The 22045-nt window shown below is 39.7% G+C and overlaps 1 protein-coding gene across 4 annotated transcripts in view; it reads right to left on the bottom strand.

Moving 5' to 3' along the window:
- Window positions 1-3895: 3895 nt before the first annotated feature.
- The window catches only part of TAB2 (TGF-beta activated kinase 1 (MAP3K7) binding protein 2), a 57072-nt gene continuing 38922 nt past the window's right edge, over window positions 3896-22045 (bottom strand). For 3 of the 4 annotated variants that reach the window (XM_085543454.1, XM_015858114.3, XM_085543455.1), the window contains exons 3-7: window positions 17030-18539; window positions 9587-9747; window positions 8865-8958; window positions 7505-7585; window positions 3896-5932 (exon numbers count right to left, since the gene is read on the bottom strand). In XM_085543454.1, coding sequence (XP_085399580.1) covers window positions 5787-5932; window positions 7505-7585; window positions 8865-8958; window positions 9587-9747; window positions 17030-18539 — 1992 coding nt within the window. In that variant the 3' untranslated portion in view covers window positions 3896-5786. Of the gene's footprint in view, window positions 5933-7504; window positions 7586-8864; window positions 8959-9586; window positions 9748-17029; window positions 20767-22045 lie in introns of all 4 variants that reach the window. The other variant, XM_085543457.1, reaches the window with a different exon arrangement.

Below are 22045 nucleotides of genomic sequence, written 5' to 3'. Positions count from 1 at the left end.
GATTTTCATCTATTTACACAACATTTGGCAACACCAGGACAGGTTTTTCAGAAGCGGGCCTATGTGAACCTAGTGAGGTTTAACAAGGCCAAGTGCAAGGTGCTGCACTTGAGGGGGGCCGATCTCAAGTCAGCCCTGGGTAGCTGACAACTCTGCTTCACGTAGCCCAAACTCCCATGGCTGAAAGTGGAACTTGAGTGTGTGGGGGGAAGACAGAACTCGCTGTGCCCTGCAGCACTTGGCTTCCTAGAAGGTTCAAACAGCCTAAAGCAATCCAATTTATAAATACCAAGCTCAGTAGGAAAAAAAGTTAGTAATCATTATTAAAGAAGGAAAGCATTTGTCATGTCCTCCATCGCAAAAAAATGCTCAACATGACATCTGTGCCAAAGGATTAGGAAATGTTCCTGAAGCCAACCGCTAAGCTGTGGCTTTTATTTTTGTGTATTAAGTACAGCAGCATCTTAGTTACAGTGGCACAGCACAAACCTGGAACACACAGCCCCAGTCCTTGCAAACCTCAAAATTCAGGCACAGGGATGACATCCTTACAGATGTGATTAACATGAAAGACAGAGAAAGAGGTATGTGGCTCCAAATGCTTCCCCAGTCATAGGGGAATGGCCTTTGGAAACTGCAAAAATGAGGAAGGTGAGCCTATGGCTGCTGACCAGTCGGACTGGGAGCTGAAGTAGGCAGCTTGGGTAACCTCCCCCAGGCACACCGCCAAGTTTGCAGCACTGCCCTGAACCGCATCCAAGCTTCAAGTTCCAGCCCCACTCCCCGATGATGGTATTCCAACAGCCTCTCGGTCATAAACTGTCATGTGTAGAGCCTGGCTACCAACAAATAATTGTTGCAGACAGAAAGCACTGCACAGGACAATCACTTTGTAACTGCGTCAGGCAGCTGTCAGAAGACCGCATTTTCTAACCTCAGGTCTTATTTACTGACTTCTGGCCCTAAACGAGAAGGAAGGTAAATACTCATGAGAGATAACAGAACACACATAGCAGCTTTAGTCCCACTGGGAGCCCTGGGTAACAAAACACAGTGTACTTACCTGTGGGGCTATTCTAGTTTCCAATTAAACAGGGAGAAAGGTGAGAAGACAAGAGAGGCAAAGATGGGGAACAGAGAAGAACAAAGCCATCCTGTCAGCAGAGGAGCATCTTCTAGGAAGGGGACCAGTGACTTAATATTGCTGAGATAAATGCCTGGCCACAGACTGCTGTGGTGGCACTGCTACCTGAGGGATCCCCACAATCTTTGTTAAGCACCTATTGTGACTGTTTCACTGTTTCTGCAAGTTTTCACTTTGACTGGCAGCAGGAAAAAGCCACTGTAACATAAAGACAAAAAAGAAATAATGAGAAAGCACGTTATTTTTAGGTTGTCTTCACAGATTACAGTGGAGGCACAGGCTTTACAATGGTGTCATAAATCTTGCAGCACAATGAAGCTCTGGACCTGTTACTGCTTCAGTTGCTCCAAAAGAAGGCTCTTCTTACAGCACTGTTTGCTTCCGCCTCCTCTTCAAGCCCCTTAGACAAACTGCTTTGGCCAAATGCCTTGTGTACACAGGTAACAGTGACATCTGCACATCTGTTAGGTAACAGGAAAGGAGTTCAGCATTAAAAAGGTTTTGGGTGTCTCCCAACCAGCTCAAGCTTCCATTGCTTCTCACGTAAAAATCATAAAAACACAAAGCATTCTGATGCTGCTTTTCCCTATCCATACTACTATCCTTATTTAACGCTGCATTGTACGAGTCTGCAAAGAAATAGAATTATTTTATGTTTCTATCAGACACATACTGCCAAGGAACATAACGCACTTATCAATTCAATCAACCACCACGGAAACAACACATGACTGGCTCCACTATGTGATAAAACCACTTACTGGTACCAATGGACTTCTAAGGTCACCACTTCAGACCAAGAACACAAGAAAGTCTTCCCGGTCACACATATTAAGGTGCTTATTTACATCATTTCCAACTCTGAGGTTGTAGATTTATGCTCACTACATCAGAGTCTGTGAATCAGTGGGGTGCAACCACCACCTGCCTTTGCATATCAAGAACAAAAGGGATGGCATTCCTCATTACATCTCTTCCACATTGCCACCACCTCTTTTCTCAACCCTGGGTCTGAATAATAAGAGGAACTCGAATTCAGGCAAAGCCTACCAGTCCCAAGCTGGATGCGCTTACTGAACAAACAACAAAAAAGAACACATTAAAATGCTTCAACTTGTTACCAATTTAGCTACCTCAAAATTGCATTGGCACTGTGCTCTTGTAAACAGCGTAGGAAAGATAGCATGGCAGTTTAAAACTATTACACAACGCATCCATAAAAAAAATACAGAATTAGGTTTATACAATCACCTCCAATTGCTCATCCATGTAGTACAATAATCATACACAAACTGATATTTGCTCCTAAAATTGCACTCACATTCAATATGACAGTGAGTTATTGTTTTAAATAAGCTTGCACGTGATATGCACTGTGAACAGAACCACAGATGGGCTGAGGTGGATGAAGACCTCAGGATCCATCTGGTCCAACCCCTGCTCGAGCAGACACCCAGAGCAGCGTGTCCAGGGCCACGTCCCTGTGTCTGGGCTCCAACATACATAAAGGTAGAGGGATATGATTCAAGAAATGTAACACTTACAAGGATGCTTCTCTTAACATGGCAAATGAGTTCACCCTGGGCGCCTGCAATTTACAGTGAAGATGCACATCTCAAGACTATATAACTGGTTCCTAAATTCACAGGGATAAAACAAACAGATGGGTGGCAATACTGATCAATTTTAAAATCATTAGGTGGGACAGAAATTATCAAATCTCACAATTCATCCGAGACATAAACATACTCCTAAGCAACAGGACTCACTAGTGACTGCAGAAACATCAGACTTACCTAGAAAGACACAACAACACGAACTGAAATCACTCCTACAGAACCAACACAGGAGAAGCCCAACTCAGTTTCACTGCCAGCATTCCTGAAGTTATTCCAACACTGAAGTTTGACCCAAACGATGAATATTTCAGTCATGAAGAACAAACTCGAGCATCTCCAGAAGTCAAGAAATGTACTTCTCCCTTTCTGCTATGAAATGATATCCTCTATTTAACAACTACAGAGATCCCTGACAAAGACATTACAGAAACGTAAAGTCACCAGTCAGGACCCAAGAGAAACTATCGATGCCCACAAGATGAATTTTAACCATATCACATTCAGTGTTTTACATTTTCTTTTAAGAAGAAAAGGAGAAAATTCAGCTGTGAAATCTAATTTTGCTTCATCTTCAAAACATTTACAGTCTTAAAATCCCACCCTTTCATAACACAATAGTGGTATGTTGATATATTGATATCAATTTGAAGCAGGGTCCAATAGTATACACGGCACAAAATACAGAAAGAACACAAAAACCCTGAAGGTACAAGTCTATGTCTCAGGAAAGGACAAGTACCATCCAAAGTCTCCCTGAACAGGGATCCTGCAAATGGAAGAGACACGTCCAGGAACATTCCACACTGCAACAAAATAAAGCTTAGTCCTTAAACTATGTTTACACTAACAGCATACAGAAATATTTCATACGTTACCTCGGACAACGTGGTTGCTCATTTTGAGTTAGAAAACTATTTTTTAAAGTCACATACCCTTAAAGCATATTGATTACACCTGTCATTTCCTTTCCTCCCATTACAATGAAAGGAGGCAAGATACAAGCCAGAAGTTTATACGAAACCTGTGGTCATAAGAAAGCATCTCATTGTTAATACTGTTAATACTTACCTCTCTGCTGTGCTTTCTGTTGCTCCACAGCATGGGATAAGTAAACAAATCACAAAAACAAACATTAGAATATAATTTTTTTTTTTTTAATTTTTATAAATAACTTATCTGTTACAAAGACAGTTTACCCAGCTAAATCACAAAACCATCAACTCAAGATATCCAAATTAGGTTTTATTAATAAACAGGTAAAAACTGATTTGTCAATCTTCACATAGAACTGCAGATGAAGCTGAAAAACAAGGCCTCATTTTATAAACAAAATGCATTGAACGCAAGTGCTTTGGGTCTACTGCCTAATTACCTGGGATCGGCATTTTCTTCCCACGTAAAAAAATGCAAAGCCTTCAAAACAAAGGCCTTTGTGTATTCACATAGATCACTTGTAAAATTCCTAATGAAAATGTCCACTGGCAAATGTTTACAGTGGGTGACAGTCTACTTTGTCTCTTGCTACATAGCACTCCCTCCAGCCTCACTTTAAGTGCTGCTACATAATCGTGTGCTGTCTCTCATACATACTGTAATTCCATTTCCTCCATCTGTTACATACGTTCCCGATCATGTGAATATTTTCCTTAAAAAAATAGATCATCAAAAAAAGAGATGCTTGAGGTTGCTTCAGTGTTCAAGTCTGTTTGATTTCTTTTTTCCAGCCTTTATTTCAGTTGTCCTAAATATTGCTATCCTTGTTTTCTATAAATACGAGACTTCACCACAAGTCAGGTTTAGAAACTGGCTGCCAAAACAGGAAAGCATTTAAAGTTCTTGAACAAAGCTGTACGATGCTGCTGCTGTTGATTTGGCACTGTGTGTACTTCCCCAATGAATCTCTCTTCAGGAGTCTGCAAGATACCCAGCAGATGAAGCAAGCTTATTATCGGAAGCTGATCTGTTGGTGGGTTGAAAGTTTCTTAGTTTACTTCCTTACTCCAGACAAAATACTACCTTGTGTCACCCACCGTAAAACTCAGTGTACAGAGTGAACTATATGCATAACTCTTCCAACTTTTCCTGCATTTTTACCACGCTGCATCTGCAGGTCTTCACAGATCATCAGCATTTACAAGAGCAATGTACAGAATGAGCAGAGGAAAGCTATTTTGTGCATAGTTTCTTATTAATGCTCTTATTTTAAGGCATCGCTTCTCTCAGATAAAAGCTTAAAAAAAGGGACATGATCGTGCTTAATCACTTAAAGGGAAAAAAACAAGAAAGTTAACAAAAAGACTATTACACTATACATACAGAAGTACAAGAAAATAATAAAGGTGAAGAAAAGAAATCACTTAAAGCAGGCTCTAGAGCTATGTACAGTAGGAAAAGCTTTGGGGTATTTCACTGTGTGTATTGTACAGACAACGCATGCAGTTTTTCCTTTTCATCTTTAGATGTGATTGTACTGATTTCTGGCTTCACAGAGATGTTTTCAGGGAAGACAAGGCAAAGAGTACCACTGGTTTGTGAAGTTCCTCCCTTTATCAAAGGCACTATGTGGCAGCAAACAGTTTAAACAGTTAAACCTTGTTCCTTTTACATTTCCTCTGTGCATGTAGTGTTTCACTGAAAGCTCTGAAAACAAAAATGCGAGCACTCTATTCCTTTCCCCTGTCAAAATTCAGTAGTGACATCGGGGCAGAGAAGAGGATGGGCAACACCCAAGCACTGAACACGGTGTATGTTACTGGGATATGGTAATACTGTACATGGTTTAGGCAGCTGGCAACTGAGTCTTTCAGCAGATTACCTTTCAGTCGATGAATTTCAACTGCCTGTGACACAACACTGAGGCATTACTAGCTCTGTGGGCTGACATTTAACATTACAAAACACCATCTCGTCATGCCTTCGATTTTACAAAATCCTACACATAAATTCTTTTTCTGCCCCCAATGACCGGATAGTTCCTTGTACACGTCTGCTGTGGTTTTACAGAAGAGAACAGGCCTGTTGGCTCAGAAATGCCTGGGCATTTCACACTGTTCACAGCGATTTAAGGCTGGATGATTTAAAAAAGTACAGGCAGTACAACTCCACTGAGCTCCCTCATCTTCATCTGCGTCTGGAACAGTCTTTGGTGTTTTCACAATGGACCTCTGATCTGTGATACAAAGGAGAAAAGATAAACAGTTACTGACCAAGAACAGCACGGAAAGAATTTGGAGCTCATTTTTTCAGTAACCAAGAACTATCTTGTTCCTCCAAAAGCTGCAGTTATTACTAGTGAGAGAAACAGCTTTTTTTTTTTGTAACCACCCCCTTGACTACATCAGTCAAATGGTACAACATGAGCTACACAAAGCTTCGAGCAGCCCCCTTGGGCTCAAAGCTATTGCACGAGATGAAGTTTAGAATCACAGGGAACAAAAATCAGCTCAGTGAACATGAAAAAGATTAAGCCTGAAGTCTATGAATAATTATATGAACTAAGTACACTTCTACACTAATACATTTTTCATGTGTTTGACATTTTGCCTCCAGAATCAGTATCAGCAGCTCATCCCCAAACCAGAAAAGCAGTCAGATACACTAAAGAAAAATCAAAGTCTAGCACTGCCCTGTTATAAGACACTTACAGGTTTGAATTTCAATACAAATGTTAACGACTAGTAATGGAAAACTTATTTTCATTTCCTTCTACAATTGGTTGGTGAGTGGGAAAAAAGCAACAGCATTTAGATTTATTCATAGTAGAGGGAACTACACAGTTGAAAGAGCTGATACTTTCTGACATTCTTCAAGGTCCAACCACAAAAACAACACATCTTGAAGAACTGTGTGTGGATTTATTTTTGCTCCATTTTTCATCAGCAGCTTAGAAAATGAAGCACTAAAAACAAACTTATAAAACATGAAGAGCAGTACCAGTCTGGAAGAGCTGCACACAATTTAAAGGATAAAAGAAAACTGAACTTTATTAGGCCATTCTGAAAGAGAATTCTCTTCTGATGAGATTCAGTGGCGAAAGTTACTGCACACTATAATGACCATCCAGACACACACACACTAGACAGAAAACTTGCTGCACAGAGCAACTGCACAGAAACAGCAGTGGATGAATTATTCCATTTGGTGGTCTTTTTAGGTGACACTATGATGCTGTTACAAAATTTCTTTCGTTGCTCTATGTAATACACAAGAGCTAATTATTCTATTTGATGTCCCACTAGGGAAAAAAAATAAAAAATCACATGCAAAATTCAAGGGGAACTAGAATGTTCAAGACTAGTAAGTTCCAGAATACTGACTGCTCTATTGGGTAACATCCTTCTTTTCTTCAGCTACTTAAGACTATTACGTAAACTGTGTGAGTGCAAGGATATCCTCCAGTCGAGGTGGCTGAGTTACTGCAATAAGTAACTTGACCAAGGACAATGACCAAAGCCACTCCTCACCAGTAATCTGAGTTTCACTCCTGTATCTTATGTTCATTTTTAGACAGGTGGATGTTTCCATTTACTTTAACTACCTCATGATACATTAGCTATCTTTAAGCACAAATCATTTAATATACTTCTATTTCCTGAATGTATGGATGGCAACACCCATATGCTTTTGAAGAAATCAGCTATTTCACAGTCAATATTTAATCTAGAATCATAGGAAAGATCTTATTTAGTACTAGATGCAAACCAGATATTAGCATAAAAAGCAAATGTTACTAATACCTTACCTTTGGGTTTTGGTGGCACCGGACCAAGAAATCCAATATTATCATAAAAATTATGAATAGCACTGGGATTAAAATGTGGTCCTAAAAACAAACAAAAAAGAAAATAATGTGCAACTGTTTTTAAAATACACTTGGGTACAAAAGCATATATATATATATATATATATATATTTTTTTTTTCCCAGTAGTTATGATTTAGCTTATATTCTATATCAACGTGTTGGTGTGGACCTGCATGAGATATTAGTAGCATCAGGAATACACAAACTTACTAAAATATGCAATATAAGAAAGTCAGAAACAAAATTCAGGAGCTGACACTTCTACAGCCTGGTTCTTAATTGACTGCCCAATCTCTTTAAATTGCTTCTTTCCCTCATTCTTACAGTATTTTATACCTATTAACTTATAACTAGTTAACTGAAATTTATTTGTAAATTTTACCTAATTTTTCTAAATTCTAACTGTATTGAAGAGATGTATGACCTTCTGTGCATTAAGTCCTGCACAGCTTTTTACTTTCTCCTTATCTGCAGGTACACTGACTAAAGAAGAACATACCACAGCTCACCACTGAGCTGATCAAACAGCTTGCCACTACTGTAAGTGGAAAGCACCAGTCCCTTCTCTCTCACTGCCTCATTCCTCACATCCCATCTCTCCCTCACACCAGCTGCAGATGGTTACAGTAATCCCAATGTCTTTCCTTCCCCCCCCCCCCCCCCAGAGTAGGCAGAGTAGACAGAGTGCACTATTAGCACTGTAAATGGTCTACAGGTAAAGCACAGTAGTGCTCTACACACTGACAAGAATGGGGAGCAAGGAGAGACTGGGACATTGTGTTGGCAGCAATTAAACTGGCTCAGTTGTCTCAGTTTCTCCCTCACAATCAAAGGCTGTGTCTCTGTAGACAAAGAAAGTTAAAGGAGGAGAGCACAGTGTTACAAAGGTACTTTGTTCACAAACTTGAGATACTGAATGCAAGACAAGAAAGAAGGACATGTAGGTATGACTACACCATTTAGAAAACTTTTCCCCTCTTCTTTGAAATTTAAGTGATCAAAGAGCTTTTTCCCCCCAGTATTTTTTAAACAAATGGCATCACAATTCTCTCTCTGGAGATAATTAAGAGATAGGAAAAACCACAGGATTAGGAAAATCATATGGCTGACAGAAACAAAAGGCTCAGAACACGTTACTTTCAGAGTTCCACTTAGATGATTTTGCAAATAGCACATATACTGGTAACACAGTGCATGTATTTGTAACACAGCCACTTCTGATACATAGTATGCAGACAGTGAAAGAAGAAAGTAAAATTAACATTAACGCTTGTCGATGTACTAAGAACATACTGTACCTCTTGCTTGAAAAAGATCAATCTCTTTGGTTAGGCAATCTATGTCTATCTGCAGCTGTCTGTTACAACTTCTTAACTGTTGCATTTCTTCCAGCTGAAAAAATAAATCTGCTTGTTAGACTAAGTGCCCCCATTTCATTATCAGTTATCATTCACGCATAGGTAGATAATCATTTTAGAAGTGAAAATAAAAGAATTTTCCCTTATTGTTTCATTTGTCCAAGCATAAGCTTTGACAAAGTTTTCACTCTGTGAACTCTCCTCTCATCAGACTTCAGAGCCAACTGAACAAACTCCAGATTGTAGTTAGAACACAGCCAATGGTCCACCAGATCAATGGCAATCTTCTGGACTGAAAACTTGTGCATTACCAGCTTTCTTTGAGATTAGTATATGCACAAAAAAACCCCCATAACTCTGCGGATAGGCACATGAGCGTTAAGTAAACTAAAACGTTAGGTGACCAATCCTTTAAAAACAACAGGAAGGACCACCAAGCACAAACCTTTTGTGACTCTGAAAGCAGAAACAACTGGTGAACTGAAAGGTTGATGGCTAAATACTACATGTTCAGTCTCTGCACTACGCTGTTCACCTGTTTAATTCTAGGTATGTTACCTACTGCCAGTATACTGTCAATATATGAGCAACTATTTCTTTAATTTGCTGTAACAGCCCATGCTTGTGGTTTAGGCTTACAGCCTACAGCCGTTTCAACTTACTGATGGAATTTGGGAAACAGAATTCGATCTTTTCAGCCGCCTTCGTGTCAGATTATTCTCCATTTCATTGACCTCTGATTTTAGTTTATCCAACTTTTTCTTTTGAATCTCAAGTTCTCGTTGAAGTCGCTCCATCCTGGCCTTCTGATGTACCAGTAAAGCTGCAATACATAAAGTCCCATTTTATCTACTTTATTATCCCTTCTATGACAACATCAGATAAAGATGAAAGCTAGTATTCCTTTGGGAAAATATAGACAAACATTTCTACAGATTCTTTTTCCACTCTCCTCACAAGAAAGCCTCTGCCAGAAGAAAAAAACACTGCATTTTGCAAAACAGCATAAATCAATCACAGACAACAAGCAAATACAATGAGAAAGTCATATAACGTAACAGAAGATCATGCAAAATGTAGCAGTAATCTGCAAAAGTCTTTTTTTTTTATAACCCAGCAAAACTATGAGAACAGCTTTCAGAAGCTAACAAACATTCTCTTGCATTGTGTTTGCCTGCTCACGGTAAAAGAGATGGCACGATGCCGACTTCAGAGGAAGCTGCATGACTGGGCACTACAGTAGGTAAGAAATGAGATTGTTTTATTTTACTGCTATCTGGATTGGAACACAATCCAGTGTTCTTTTCATAGCAGGAGACACCAAGTGAAACCAAAACAGAAAGTACAAGTGATACTGCTGGTAAACATCAGCTATATTTATCACAGAGGCTGGACTGTGAGTTATTTCATCCCCCAACCATTAGCTCAGCTTCTAATTTCTCTCACTGCTTACTATTTGTAAAATAAACGGCATACGAGGACTTAATTTAGAGACAACCAAGTTCACATTTAAGCCAAATCTTTTTAAACCTGAAGAATATAAGTAGAACAAGCATTTGAATACATAGAATTTAAGGAGTTTATTTCACTAAAGACAGGTGTACTGCAAAGTATCACATGAGCAGATAACGCTGCTCAAAGGAACAGTTCACTTTCAGTACAAGTGAAAGAAGGATTTCATTAAATAAACCAAATCATTTCAGCTGCTGCATAGACATTCATCAATTAACTTACTAAATCATATTAATATGACTATGGGTACTTCTATAGTACTTTAGAAATTAATGAGCACCCATATAAAAAAGATGAGACTTTTCTCATTTTCAGCAGGTAGAACTGCCCTTCACTGCAACTCCTGCCATTTCATTCACACATCATGCTCAGTCTTCCCTCAGAAAGAGGAACTGTGCCAAACTATTTTTGTACAGCTATAGAACCACAAGGCTGCACCCAGACTCAGTCCAGGTTTTTGAGTTGCACATTTAAAAGATAATGAAATGAAAGAGATGTAAGGGTTTCTACCTGTTTTTGTTCAATCCAGAATTGTTTATATAAAGACACCTATTTATTTGTGGTTGCCACTATCCACACTACAACAGAAGGTGCATCTGTGCTCTTCTGTAGCATAGAAGTACAGGAACCCAAACTCCAAGATGCAGATTTTTGTTAAAGACTGGGAGTCATCAGATAAGTAGTCTCAAAAGACAGCCTCTCCAGTCCAACAGCATTTTATGAACAACTGAAGAACTTTTTTCTATTTATGATCTTGAGGAAAGGAAATCAAAGACTACTTTGCTCCTATTCTTGCAAGGAAATCACAAAGCCTTCTTCCTGCCAAGCTTATTTTTCCACTTTTAGATAGCCTCTCCTAATTCCACTGCCTTGGCACTACTGTTGAATCAACCCCTTGAAGGCCGAGTTACTGGCATGTGACCTACAGTAACACAGCTGTGCACTACCCAGCAGACGTGGCACTCCTCAGACCTGTCCAACTCCAGGTGCAGGCTGTCAGCAGCAAAAATGCTGCATGTGGAAGGTGAAAAAGAACATTATCAGAGTGCTTCCAGGACACAAACTCACTCATGAGTAGGACCATGAATAAGAGTGACTCTTTGAAGGGCTTTTTTCCCCTCTTATAGAGGGGGAGCAAACAACTCATTTCAATATTCTCCAGCATTCTTTGGTTTAAAAATTCAGCTGTCATCATGGAATGGCACAGGGGGCAGAAAGGACTGATGGATGCTCACAGCATTTTTGTTTTCTCTCCTAGCAGCTCTGCAACTATTTTACCATTTTAAGTCCCGACAAATTTTAAACATGCTCCTTATAAAATTTATATTACTATTAAAGAAAAATAGTTATTTGACGTTGCAGTGCTAAATATTTTCTATTAAAAATAACTTGGATAAGGAACTGACAAGACATTGGTTCAAGCGGTGGAATTTATATAGAATTTGGCAATTTTGCATAAATATTCACTTGGCAGCTGCAGAAAAATAATGAGGTGACAAAATCCACCCACCTCCTTAGCACTTATTAATGAAGAGCAGCAAGTAAGTAATCAGCCCCCCCTAGTGTTGAGCAGAGCAACTGGAAATGTTAAGAGAAAACTATGAAGTGCACCTCTGAATTAACTACATAGGGTCATTCCAACCTAATGCCTCCTAAGCTATTTACTGCAATCACCCTGGTATGAGAAATATAAAGACTTCCTCCTTGTCTCACTGTTAGTGTACCATAATTTGAGCAGCTCTGATAACCAGTTTTTCATTAGGTGGAAACAGGATACTGTGCACCTTCAGCTTTTTTCAGTTTCTGCATTCTACACTCAGCTGACTGGAAAGAGCAGTTCAGTTCTCAGGCAGAACTGCACTTCAGTGTCAAAGGAAACAGTGGCACTTAACCACAAAACAGCTGCAAACCACTGTAATTACAGGAAGCAAGAAACTGCAGGACAAAAGGTCACTGCTCCTACACCAGAGACCCACTGTAACAGGTACTGAATATAACTTGTGTTTGAAGAGGGACACCAAGCTGTTTTCTCAGAGCACCTGTGAACCTGAATTTTAAACAAACGCTGTTTATGTGTTCCTGACAGAAAAGCTAATCCAGGAACGCAGTGATTTCACCCTACTCCGTACATCTATGAATTTTCAGACTCAAAATTTCTTGGCAAAATTTGGAGGAAAGTGGAATGAATGCTGGTAGTGCAATTACTCTCGTCAATAGATCAGTGAAATTTTTAAGAATGCGGTTTGTGCATATTCTCTAGAGAATTCCATCACCTACTATGCAATTTCAACAGTCCTTTCTGATTTGTTTGTTTCCCCCTTCCAATACTCTTTTTTTTCTTTGTGCTCCACTTAGTGTACATGCCTGATATGCAGAGGCAAATATGAGGCTGTATATTTTCTTATGTCACATGATGCAACCAACTGGAGGCCTCTTGGAGCTGGGGCACAGCTGTATCACTCAGATCTTTCATTTCTGAACATCTGTGAGGCTCGGTTAGGACTTGGAGTTTCTTTCCTGCAGCTCTGATCTTGAAAGCTTTAAAAGCTTCGAGAAACAAAAAGGAGAACTGTGCAAAATGTCAAGTTCCCAACTAGTTCTGCAATCAGTACATTTACATTAAATCATGATGATAAGATCTGCTAAATAAATGTATATCCACAGAAATAGCTGTACCTGGCACAGATGAGTAAGTCTGTTTGCTATGCAGCACACCAGTCCCTCTCAAAGTTGAAAGATAAAAATCACAAAACATCAGTCAAAAGCCCTTAAGTAGTAGTGAATTAAGGAACTTCAGCAAACTCACCAGTAGGAAAACATTAAGCTGAAGATTTTATTCCAGAATTAATGTATTTTCTTCATAGCACAGCTGCCTGTCTGTTATACAGGCTGAATGCTTTGCAGAGAACAAGCAATTACTGATAACTGTTTAGCCTCATTCAACATAAGGCGATGTGCACAGTGACTGTACGTAATAGAAAAACACTTCTGAGTACTAAATTCTCAGTTTCTAACCAAATTTCACCTTTTCACCCATAGGGCACTTTACATAATATACTGAAACTCAGGTAAGTCTATTAGTAAAATTATACTATGCATTGAAATACCTTAACTAATGGGAATGGATACTCCTGTGCAGAGAACTAATATTAAAGTGATTAGCATAAAAATGTATCTTTGGCTTTTCAGCATGCTCCTAGCAAGATTTTTTCTAACGTTATTAATATTGTTGACTTCACCAGTGGATGGATGCTGTCAACATTTCCATGAGTTAAGTCCACAGGATTTCAAACTGGAATTCCAAAAAACAAGGAACATACAATTAGGCAACTGCTTCTGAAGCGTCTGCCGACAGTGACTTTCTTGACATCACCAAGGCAGCCGCAGAGATATAACCAAGCACTCCAGGCTAACAGTGTATGACTTACTTAACTACACCAGTTTGATCTGACTACTACCCTACTCCTTTTCACATCGCACAGCCTCTAGTTCTGGCAGCAAGCTACACAGAAATCTGCAGCAGACTTCTACTACCCACAGAGACTTACTGGAGAGAACAGCAGAGGAAACCAGGGCAAAAAAAACAGAAACGGAATCAAGAAAAAGACTGGAATGCCTACACACAGTAACTGAAAGAAAGCTCCACAGATAACCCTTGCTCTGGAGTGTTTTCATTTTTGGATGTTTGGATTCATGACTTTGTAACTCTATGATTAAAGAATGATACTTTTCTTGTTTGCATTTTTTAAATCCTCCCTCAACAGAAATCTGGAAAGAAACTCAATGCTGGAAAACCAACCTTCCTGTGGGTCCTCAATGGGGTTTAGATTTTTCAGATTTACAGAATGAGAACCCGTCACTTTATTCCCGGGAGTTAACTGATGCTTACAGATAAACTACCAGGTAGACAAGCCCTGTGCTTTATCAGAGAGCTCCATGGCCAATGGCTGCCAGAAGAATAGTACTCTTGACTCCCAGTATCTGCCCTCAGCTCTCAATGAGCAAAGTTCTCTCACAGCCAGAGGTCATTCTGCTCTACACTGGTTAGATTTGAGCACTTTATATCCCATGCTAGTACTGCCCACCTGAAATCTTTGTCCCAAACTATTCCTTCCCTTCTTGAGGATAACTGTTTCATTCTGCCTGTTGACATCAAGCTGAAATTCTGATATGTATGTAGGCATCCTAGTCAAGGATGTATTTGTCTGAGAGGAAATAAAAATGACGGAATAATCCTGTCATCATCAAATCCCTCTGCTTTTCAGCTAAGAAAGCACAGCGACAGGCATTACTTGCAGACAGGTCCAACCTCTTCTGTTCTCCTGTGCTTATGAATCCACTTCACTGGAACAAAGTGAAAGAGATCTCCTTTGACACCAAACCAGCTTTACTTTCCACATTCCTCCTATCCTAAGCCAGATTTAGTTCTCCCTGCCAAGATACGGAGCACTCTGGGCAGAAATGGAAAAGCTGATGAAAATGCATTTTTTCTCTAATCATAGCCAGAGAAACGACTCATCTGTTCTGGCTAAAATTAAAGTGAGACAAGCACCCAGGTTTCTGCACACTCTTGCTAAACTAGATGCAACTTAGAACATGTCCCTCATAATGGAAAGCATCAAGTAACTCAAATCACATTTAGTATGCTAAAAAAAAAAACAACGCAACAACCACCAACCCACCACCACACCATTAAAATAAGAAAAAAAAAAACCACCTAACCACCTCTAAGCAAACAATCTATGTCTATAGTACTAGGTAGGTCTTTCAGAAATCAAGGTCATAGCAATAAGTCAAGTCACACATTTAGAATCATAGAATTACCCAGGTTGGAAAAGAGCCTGAAGATCAAGTCCAACCGCAGCCTAACCAGAACCCTAACTCTAACAACCCTCTGCTAAATCATATCCCTGAGCACCACATCCAAACAGCTCTTAAACACATCCGGGGATGGCGATTCAACCACCTCCCTGGGGAGCCTATTCCAGTACCTAAATACCCTTTCTGTAAAGAAGTTCCTCCTAATATCCAACTTGCCCTGATGCAACTTGAGGCCATTTCCCCTCATCCTGTCACTTGTCACCAGTGAGAAGAGACTTGCCCCACTCTCACTGTAAGAACCTTTCAGGTACAGGAAAAGAGCAATAAGGTCTCCCCACATCCTCCTCTTCCCCAGACTAAACAGCCCCAGCTTCCTTAGCCTCTCCTTGTAGGGCTGATAAGTTGTTGACACTTGACCACTTGTCAACTTTCAGAAGATTAAATCGTTACAGAAAATAAAAAAATATTGCATGTTGCAGGAGAAATAGGGCAACATGTCAGAAATCCCAAACATTTCTGAATACAGAGAACTTGGGAGACATGAGTGTACTTTACATGAACTACTTAATGAACTACACAAAAATGAAGATACTTCTCCAAAGTCAGCACAGAGACCAAAGCTAAACCAGCCTACATCATGCATCTAATCTAAAACCTGCATCTGCCTTGGCCCCAAGAACAGCTGGGCCCCACAAAAGCTACATGCCATTCAAAACTTCTGAATTCTAGGCTGCGTAGCAGAAATGAGCTTTGCAAGTCTGCCTCAACTTGATAAATTAGATACTGACATCTACCAGCCTATGTGCAGAAATCAGGCTCTCACCAGCAACAATATAACTGCATGCAGAAGAAGTGCACAAGCTATAAACACTTTCAATTAACTTTATAACTAGTGTAATCCAAATGCACATCATCCTTTCAGTGTCCTAATCAATGTACTTGCACAAAAAGTATAGTCGGAAGAATATTTAGAGTGTTCAAAGAACAAATGAGCTTTTTAACGCTGAATTGCTGCTCAGTTTGAAATGTACCAATAAACTGAAAGGAAAATGATTTTGACAACCTACCCTGAACACTGCATAAAGATCCTAAGACCCACTGAACAACTTCACAGAAAAGCCCACAAGAAGAAGTTATAAACTGGGTTACTGTATCACATTTAATTTTTATCCTCCTATTATGCTATCAATCCTTTAAAACAACCATCTTCGGTACGGTACTCTTCACATTTTAGCAACATAAGTGAAGTACAAAGACTTTCAGCATTTTATTGTCAGGCACCCATTAGGAAACAGAGGCAAATACTTGGTCTCGCTAACTGCTTTGGAAGTCTGTTGTTCTTGCTTCTTAAATAACACTCATAAAAAGAAAAAAATGGAAATTGTATCTAATGGAAACAGTATCTCCACCGATCCAAACGTCTGCCGGTAGACTTTCAAGTTAAAATCATTAGGACAAATTAAACAAGCTTAGATGTTTCTTTCAGAACAACATAAAAACAAAGACACTGCGACTCTGCTTCATTAAACACGTATCTTTTTCAAACAAACAAGAATTATCTCCAAATATTCAGTTACATGTCTTTGCCATAAAAAGAAATCTATGACTTGCTTATAAACCTTTTTTGTTTATTTAGGAAATATCCAGGAATGCTAGAGTTGAAGATAACGTATTAATATCACAAAGGTTTATCAACTGTTTCACGCTCTGTAGTTTACACACTGAATTGACAATCTGGTTGAAATCTCTACTACTTATATTAAGAATATTACCTTGCGTGTAGGCAGCATCATCAGATCCCATACTCAATTTTCGTGCATCACTGATCCTATCCACATGTGCTAAAACAGGGTCAGTAAGATGCTGGATACCCTCTGGTTCAACATAGTGATCAGGAAGGTTTAGAAGGTTTGTAGGTTCAAAGGTTGGGGAGACTACCCCTGGGGAAACTGCAGGGGGCTTATTTGGAGAAACTGTAATTTTAAAAGTATATTTTGTGTTAGGCTGCGTAACAACCACTCGAGGAGAGGTTGCAGTGGTGCTGTTGCCCACTGCTCGACTCTTGGGTGGATGGTGATGAATAAATGCAGGACCCATGCTTACTTGACCAGACATATTCCTAGAAGTGGCAGATACTCCAGGATTTGTCGATATGAAAAGCGTGGGCTGGTTCCGTACAAGTTGATCATCTCCTGTGGTGGCATTTGCTGAAATGTAGACCTTAGGCTGACCACGTGTGATCACTTCATCAGTATTTGGAGGACTGGCCGATATGTAAACAGTGGGCTGACTTCTACTTAATGTCTGGCTGTTGAGGGATGAGGGAGTAGTGGAGGTGCGAGGGCCAGTTGAACGCAACTTAGAAGAACTATTTCTCTGTGGTGGTTCAAGTTTGATTTCAATTTGGTTTTTGCGAGGTCCTGTGGATATATTCTGAATGTTGTATTGGCTATGAGCAGAGGATTGTGAGCTACCAGATGAATGAATCATAGGTGCCTGTGGAGTAGTAGGAGAACTGATAGGCATATAGACATGAGAAGTCTGGTGGCCTTGCTGATTTGGCTGCGTTGAGTGTTGCGATGAGGTATGTGGCGTAGTATTGGATGTAGGAAGAGTAGTCCAAGGACTCGGCTGCGAAGGCTGGTAGACTTGCTGAGGATGCATAGGATTAAACTGAGATGCCCAGCCTGCCTGCTGCTGCGTCTGTCGAGCTGTACCACTAGGAGCTGTGATGTAAGGCCTAATATAGATAGAATTTCCCTGTGGACTGTTAAGTACAGGAGGAGGTACACCATGTATGTGCAAAGACGTAGGGGTATTGCGGCCAGGCTGAATATTTGGGGCTAAGGTTACCATGATTGGGTTGAATCTGGGCGTTTGCTGAGGCAAGTTGGATACTCCTTTGCTGCCTAGGTGAAATCCAAGATGTTGCCCTGGATTAGAAGCACTAACTGTATTACCCATTCCAAAGACATTAAATCCTTGTGGAACCTGCGCAGGTGCAGTCTGTGGTTCCTGCTGAAATAGTTCATTGTTGGGCTGCTTGGTTTGAAGGTGTCCATCGCTAACGCTGTGAGCTAGAGTCCTACTTCCATTCATTCTTCCATCTCTTCCATGGTGATACACGTTCTGTGACTGCAAATCCAAATTAAGAGATGTCATGTGATTTCGTAGTCCAGGAATCGCAGAATCATCCGAGAAACTTAGGTCTCCTTCACCATAGAGATACTTCGTGCTCTCCTGAGACAGAACTGCACAACAGGCATCCAAATTATTGTTATTCTATAAAAGACAGATGAAAGTTTGACATTACTGATAAAATACTGTTACGGTTAGACAAATATAGGCACAAAACCATCAGTGAAAAGTTAACAGTGTAGCATCAAATGGAAAGCTCTAGGTGACTGGCCAGCATAGCAACTACAAGCATACACACAAAGAGCTTGCATGTGAAGCTTACTACTTTGAGAGCAGAAACTCAGTCGCTGGAATCAAGAACACAAGTCTGCACTGCTGCTGAAGCAATGACAGTGACACCTTGGATCCTGATAAGCTAACTTGGTACAGCATGATACACAGTGAATGAATACTTTTGCTATTCCCCCTGAATTTCAGAACAGTCTTCACCAATGACCACATGTCTGGCTTGAGAAGAAAACAACAGAAAGAACAGACACGCAGTACCTGCATGTATACAGTACTGGTAAACAATTTCAAATCAAATTACACGTTTATTTAAAAAACCCCAAAAAAAACAATGAACAAAACCTTTTACTACATACTGGTTATGTAGTAACTTCTGCTGAAAATGAAAGCTAAATCATATGCAGAGAAGAAACATGCAGACCAAAGAAGTTGCACAGGAGAATATGACTTCAGAGGCAATGCAAAAATTCAGTTTATGCACATACAGCATATGATCACTTTTCTGCGAGTTGAAAATATTAATGAAAACCCAGGGGCCATTTAAACCACTGTTTGAAAAACTTTTAAATACTTACATTTGTATAAGATTACTTTATAAAACCTGTAATAAAGAAACTTAAAATCCACCACCTAGCTAATTTGCTCTTTTAAGAACATATCAGAAGGAAACTAACTGCTAATCCTAGTTCTACATTTCCACACATTTAATAATAGTGTACTCAGATCTCCATAGCAGTTGCCCTACATAAGGGCCTTGCTAAAAGAGCCAGCATGTGCTGATGGCAAATTTCACAGCGCTGTGCTCTGTCCATATTACTTCCTGAACACTCCTCTCTCCAGCCCTCACCTCAAGAAATAAGTTAATGCTTTCAGCCAGAAAAGCCCTTGTTAAGGCCCAGATGTTGTAAAAACAAAGTAGGTGTCAAATTCATCCAAACACACCAAACACCGGTTACCAGAAAGAAGAAAAATGATCAAGGAAAATATTGCACATGCCAAGTAGTGACATTATCAAATAGTTAAAGAACACACAAGCAAGAGAAAGTGTTCCATGCGACAAGCTTTGCACCGAGTTATTTTTGCTAAACAAGCAAGATAGTAGCTCCTTCAGCAAGGTGGGGGCTCGGGCAGAGCTGTGCAGACTAAGCAAGCCTGTCTCTACCTGAAAAATATTACTCGAAGAGAAAAAGAAGACGTTAACACAAGTGAGAGAGGGAGGACGAACTAAACTCCACCCACAAAACCAAAACTATGTGCTGATACAGATCAGATGAAGTTGTGAATTTTTAAACAATATTTTTTTGAAAAATAACAAAAACTCATAACCAATCCAAACAACAAAAAAGCTTTTAAAAAAAAATCACAAAAAATACACGTTTTTCCTAAAGGCCAACTAACGAGCCAGTCACACAAAAGAATTGTTGCAGAAATGTCTTGAGAGAGATGAAAGTGGGTCAAGTGACTGTAGATATAACGGGTCTAGATTGGAATACGCACCAGAGGACAAAGTAATCAAAAAAAGTTTGGAGCGAAGAAAGGAATCAAAGTAAGAAAGAACAGTGGATAAGAAAATACAGTTAACGGTAGCCTTGCATTCATTGCAAAGAAGAAAAGGGAGCCAGAAAAGGGACAGGATGCCACAGGAAAACGAGCTAGAACTCTTAAAGATTTTGCATGAACTTCAGCGAATGAAAATTATTAAGAGAAAGGCAAAAATAAATAAATAAATAAGTAAATAAAGCAAAACGAGCAAACTGAAAAGAAAGAGGCCAGGCTTGCAAGGCCCTTCCATTCAACTCAAATGTATTTTCTTTGGACAATTTTTTTTTTTTAAAAAAAAGACTGTATCCAATCAGTTCCAAAATTTCAGTGATGTCAACCAGCAAATTGGAGAACTCAAGGGGAAAACAGGGGCACATGGAACCCCGGGCATCTTCTGGCTGGCAGAGGCAGAGTTTCAACCGCTTCTAGTTCTTTATAGATCAGAGAACCGGTTGATGGCAGAATTGAGCACATTCCAGCAAAACAATGCCCCTCATCTTAGCTCTGCCCATGTCCCAATTGAGTTTAAAATGTTGGCACCCTGAAAGAGAGGAAAAAAAAAAAAAAAAAAAAGAAAGAATAAGAATGTTGGAGGGAAATGAGGAAGCAAGGAGAGGATGCAGACTTGAGGCGCAAGTGGTTATAAAATTCCCCATACACACAAAAAAAAGAACCAAGTGGGACAACGTCCGCGGTGAGGGGAAGCTGCAGCAATGCCTTCAAATGAGGAGAAGGGGAGACTTGAATGCAGGAAGCGTGTTTGCCAGGAAGAATGGAGGGATGCAAAAGTCTTCAGGAACTCTCAATGCTGTCAGCCCAAGAAAGCAATAAGATTTGTCAGTCCCCTAGATGACACTGGTTTCCATTTCATCTGTTTGTTTTTGGTGGTCCTCTGGTTTCAAGATACTTAGTATCACTGGGATATTTTAACACTGGGCAAAAGAACAGCACAGAGATATCTGTACGGTTTTCCTGAGCAATTCAGTGCTCATGAAGCCTTGGTTGTGATAAAAAGCTTTAGTCACAATCACTAGGAAGCACATAAGTGCTTGAACTCTTCCAGGTTCTCTCCTGTGATATTTTATACTTCCTGTTGTAAAAATAACTTCACCCTGACACTGCGGGGTGAAGGCAAATCACAGCACTTCTTATATAGTACGGTACATTCCTAGTTATATCTCTGAGCTAAGCTACAGTTATTACATTTACCAAAAATTAATTCCACTGTGCTCAGCTACAACAGGGCACTACTTGGTATGCAGATACTATTCCAGAAGCACTAGAAATATATGTACAAGTAGTGTCAAACCCACTGTCCAATCCTTACCACCAGCTCAAGTACACAATTTCTTAGTTTGAAAAAGTTATTATTATTATTTTTCAGAGCAATCCATCTTACAGTAGCGCAGCCAGAGTTCATGAAATTTCAAACATCAAACAGAGGATTTTGTCTTAGAAAATTGCAGCCTTTCACAACCTACTAACACTATCATTGTAAGTAGCTTTAGGTTGTACTGAATTAGCGCAATAATATTGTATGTTAAGAACATTAGTTACCCTATGTAATTTTTTTCTCCTTCAAACGCACTTATGAAAGTTGACCTAAAAAAAATTCCCTCAAAATCCAAACTCTCATCCCATATCTCTATCAAAGTACAGGATGCACAATATCTTCTCTTCACAGTTTTAAGACTTCTTTTTAGATAAAAAAAGAACAAACCCACTGAATTCAGTAGTATCCAAACACTGCTGAGTTCTGAAGAGCCATGTGCTATCTTTTAAAGAACCAAGAACCAAACACCCAGACGTGATGACTCGTG

Source organism: Coturnix japonica, chromosome 3 (assembly GCF_054131305.1).
Source record: "Coturnix japonica strain WE chromosome 3, WE-NBRP24, whole genome shotgun sequence".
NCBI lineage: Eukaryota > Metazoa > Chordata > Aves > Galliformes > Phasianidae > Coturnix > Coturnix japonica.
The sequence above is the reverse complement of the archived record's forward strand: the minus strand, read 5'-3'. Positions and strand labels throughout refer to the sequence as shown.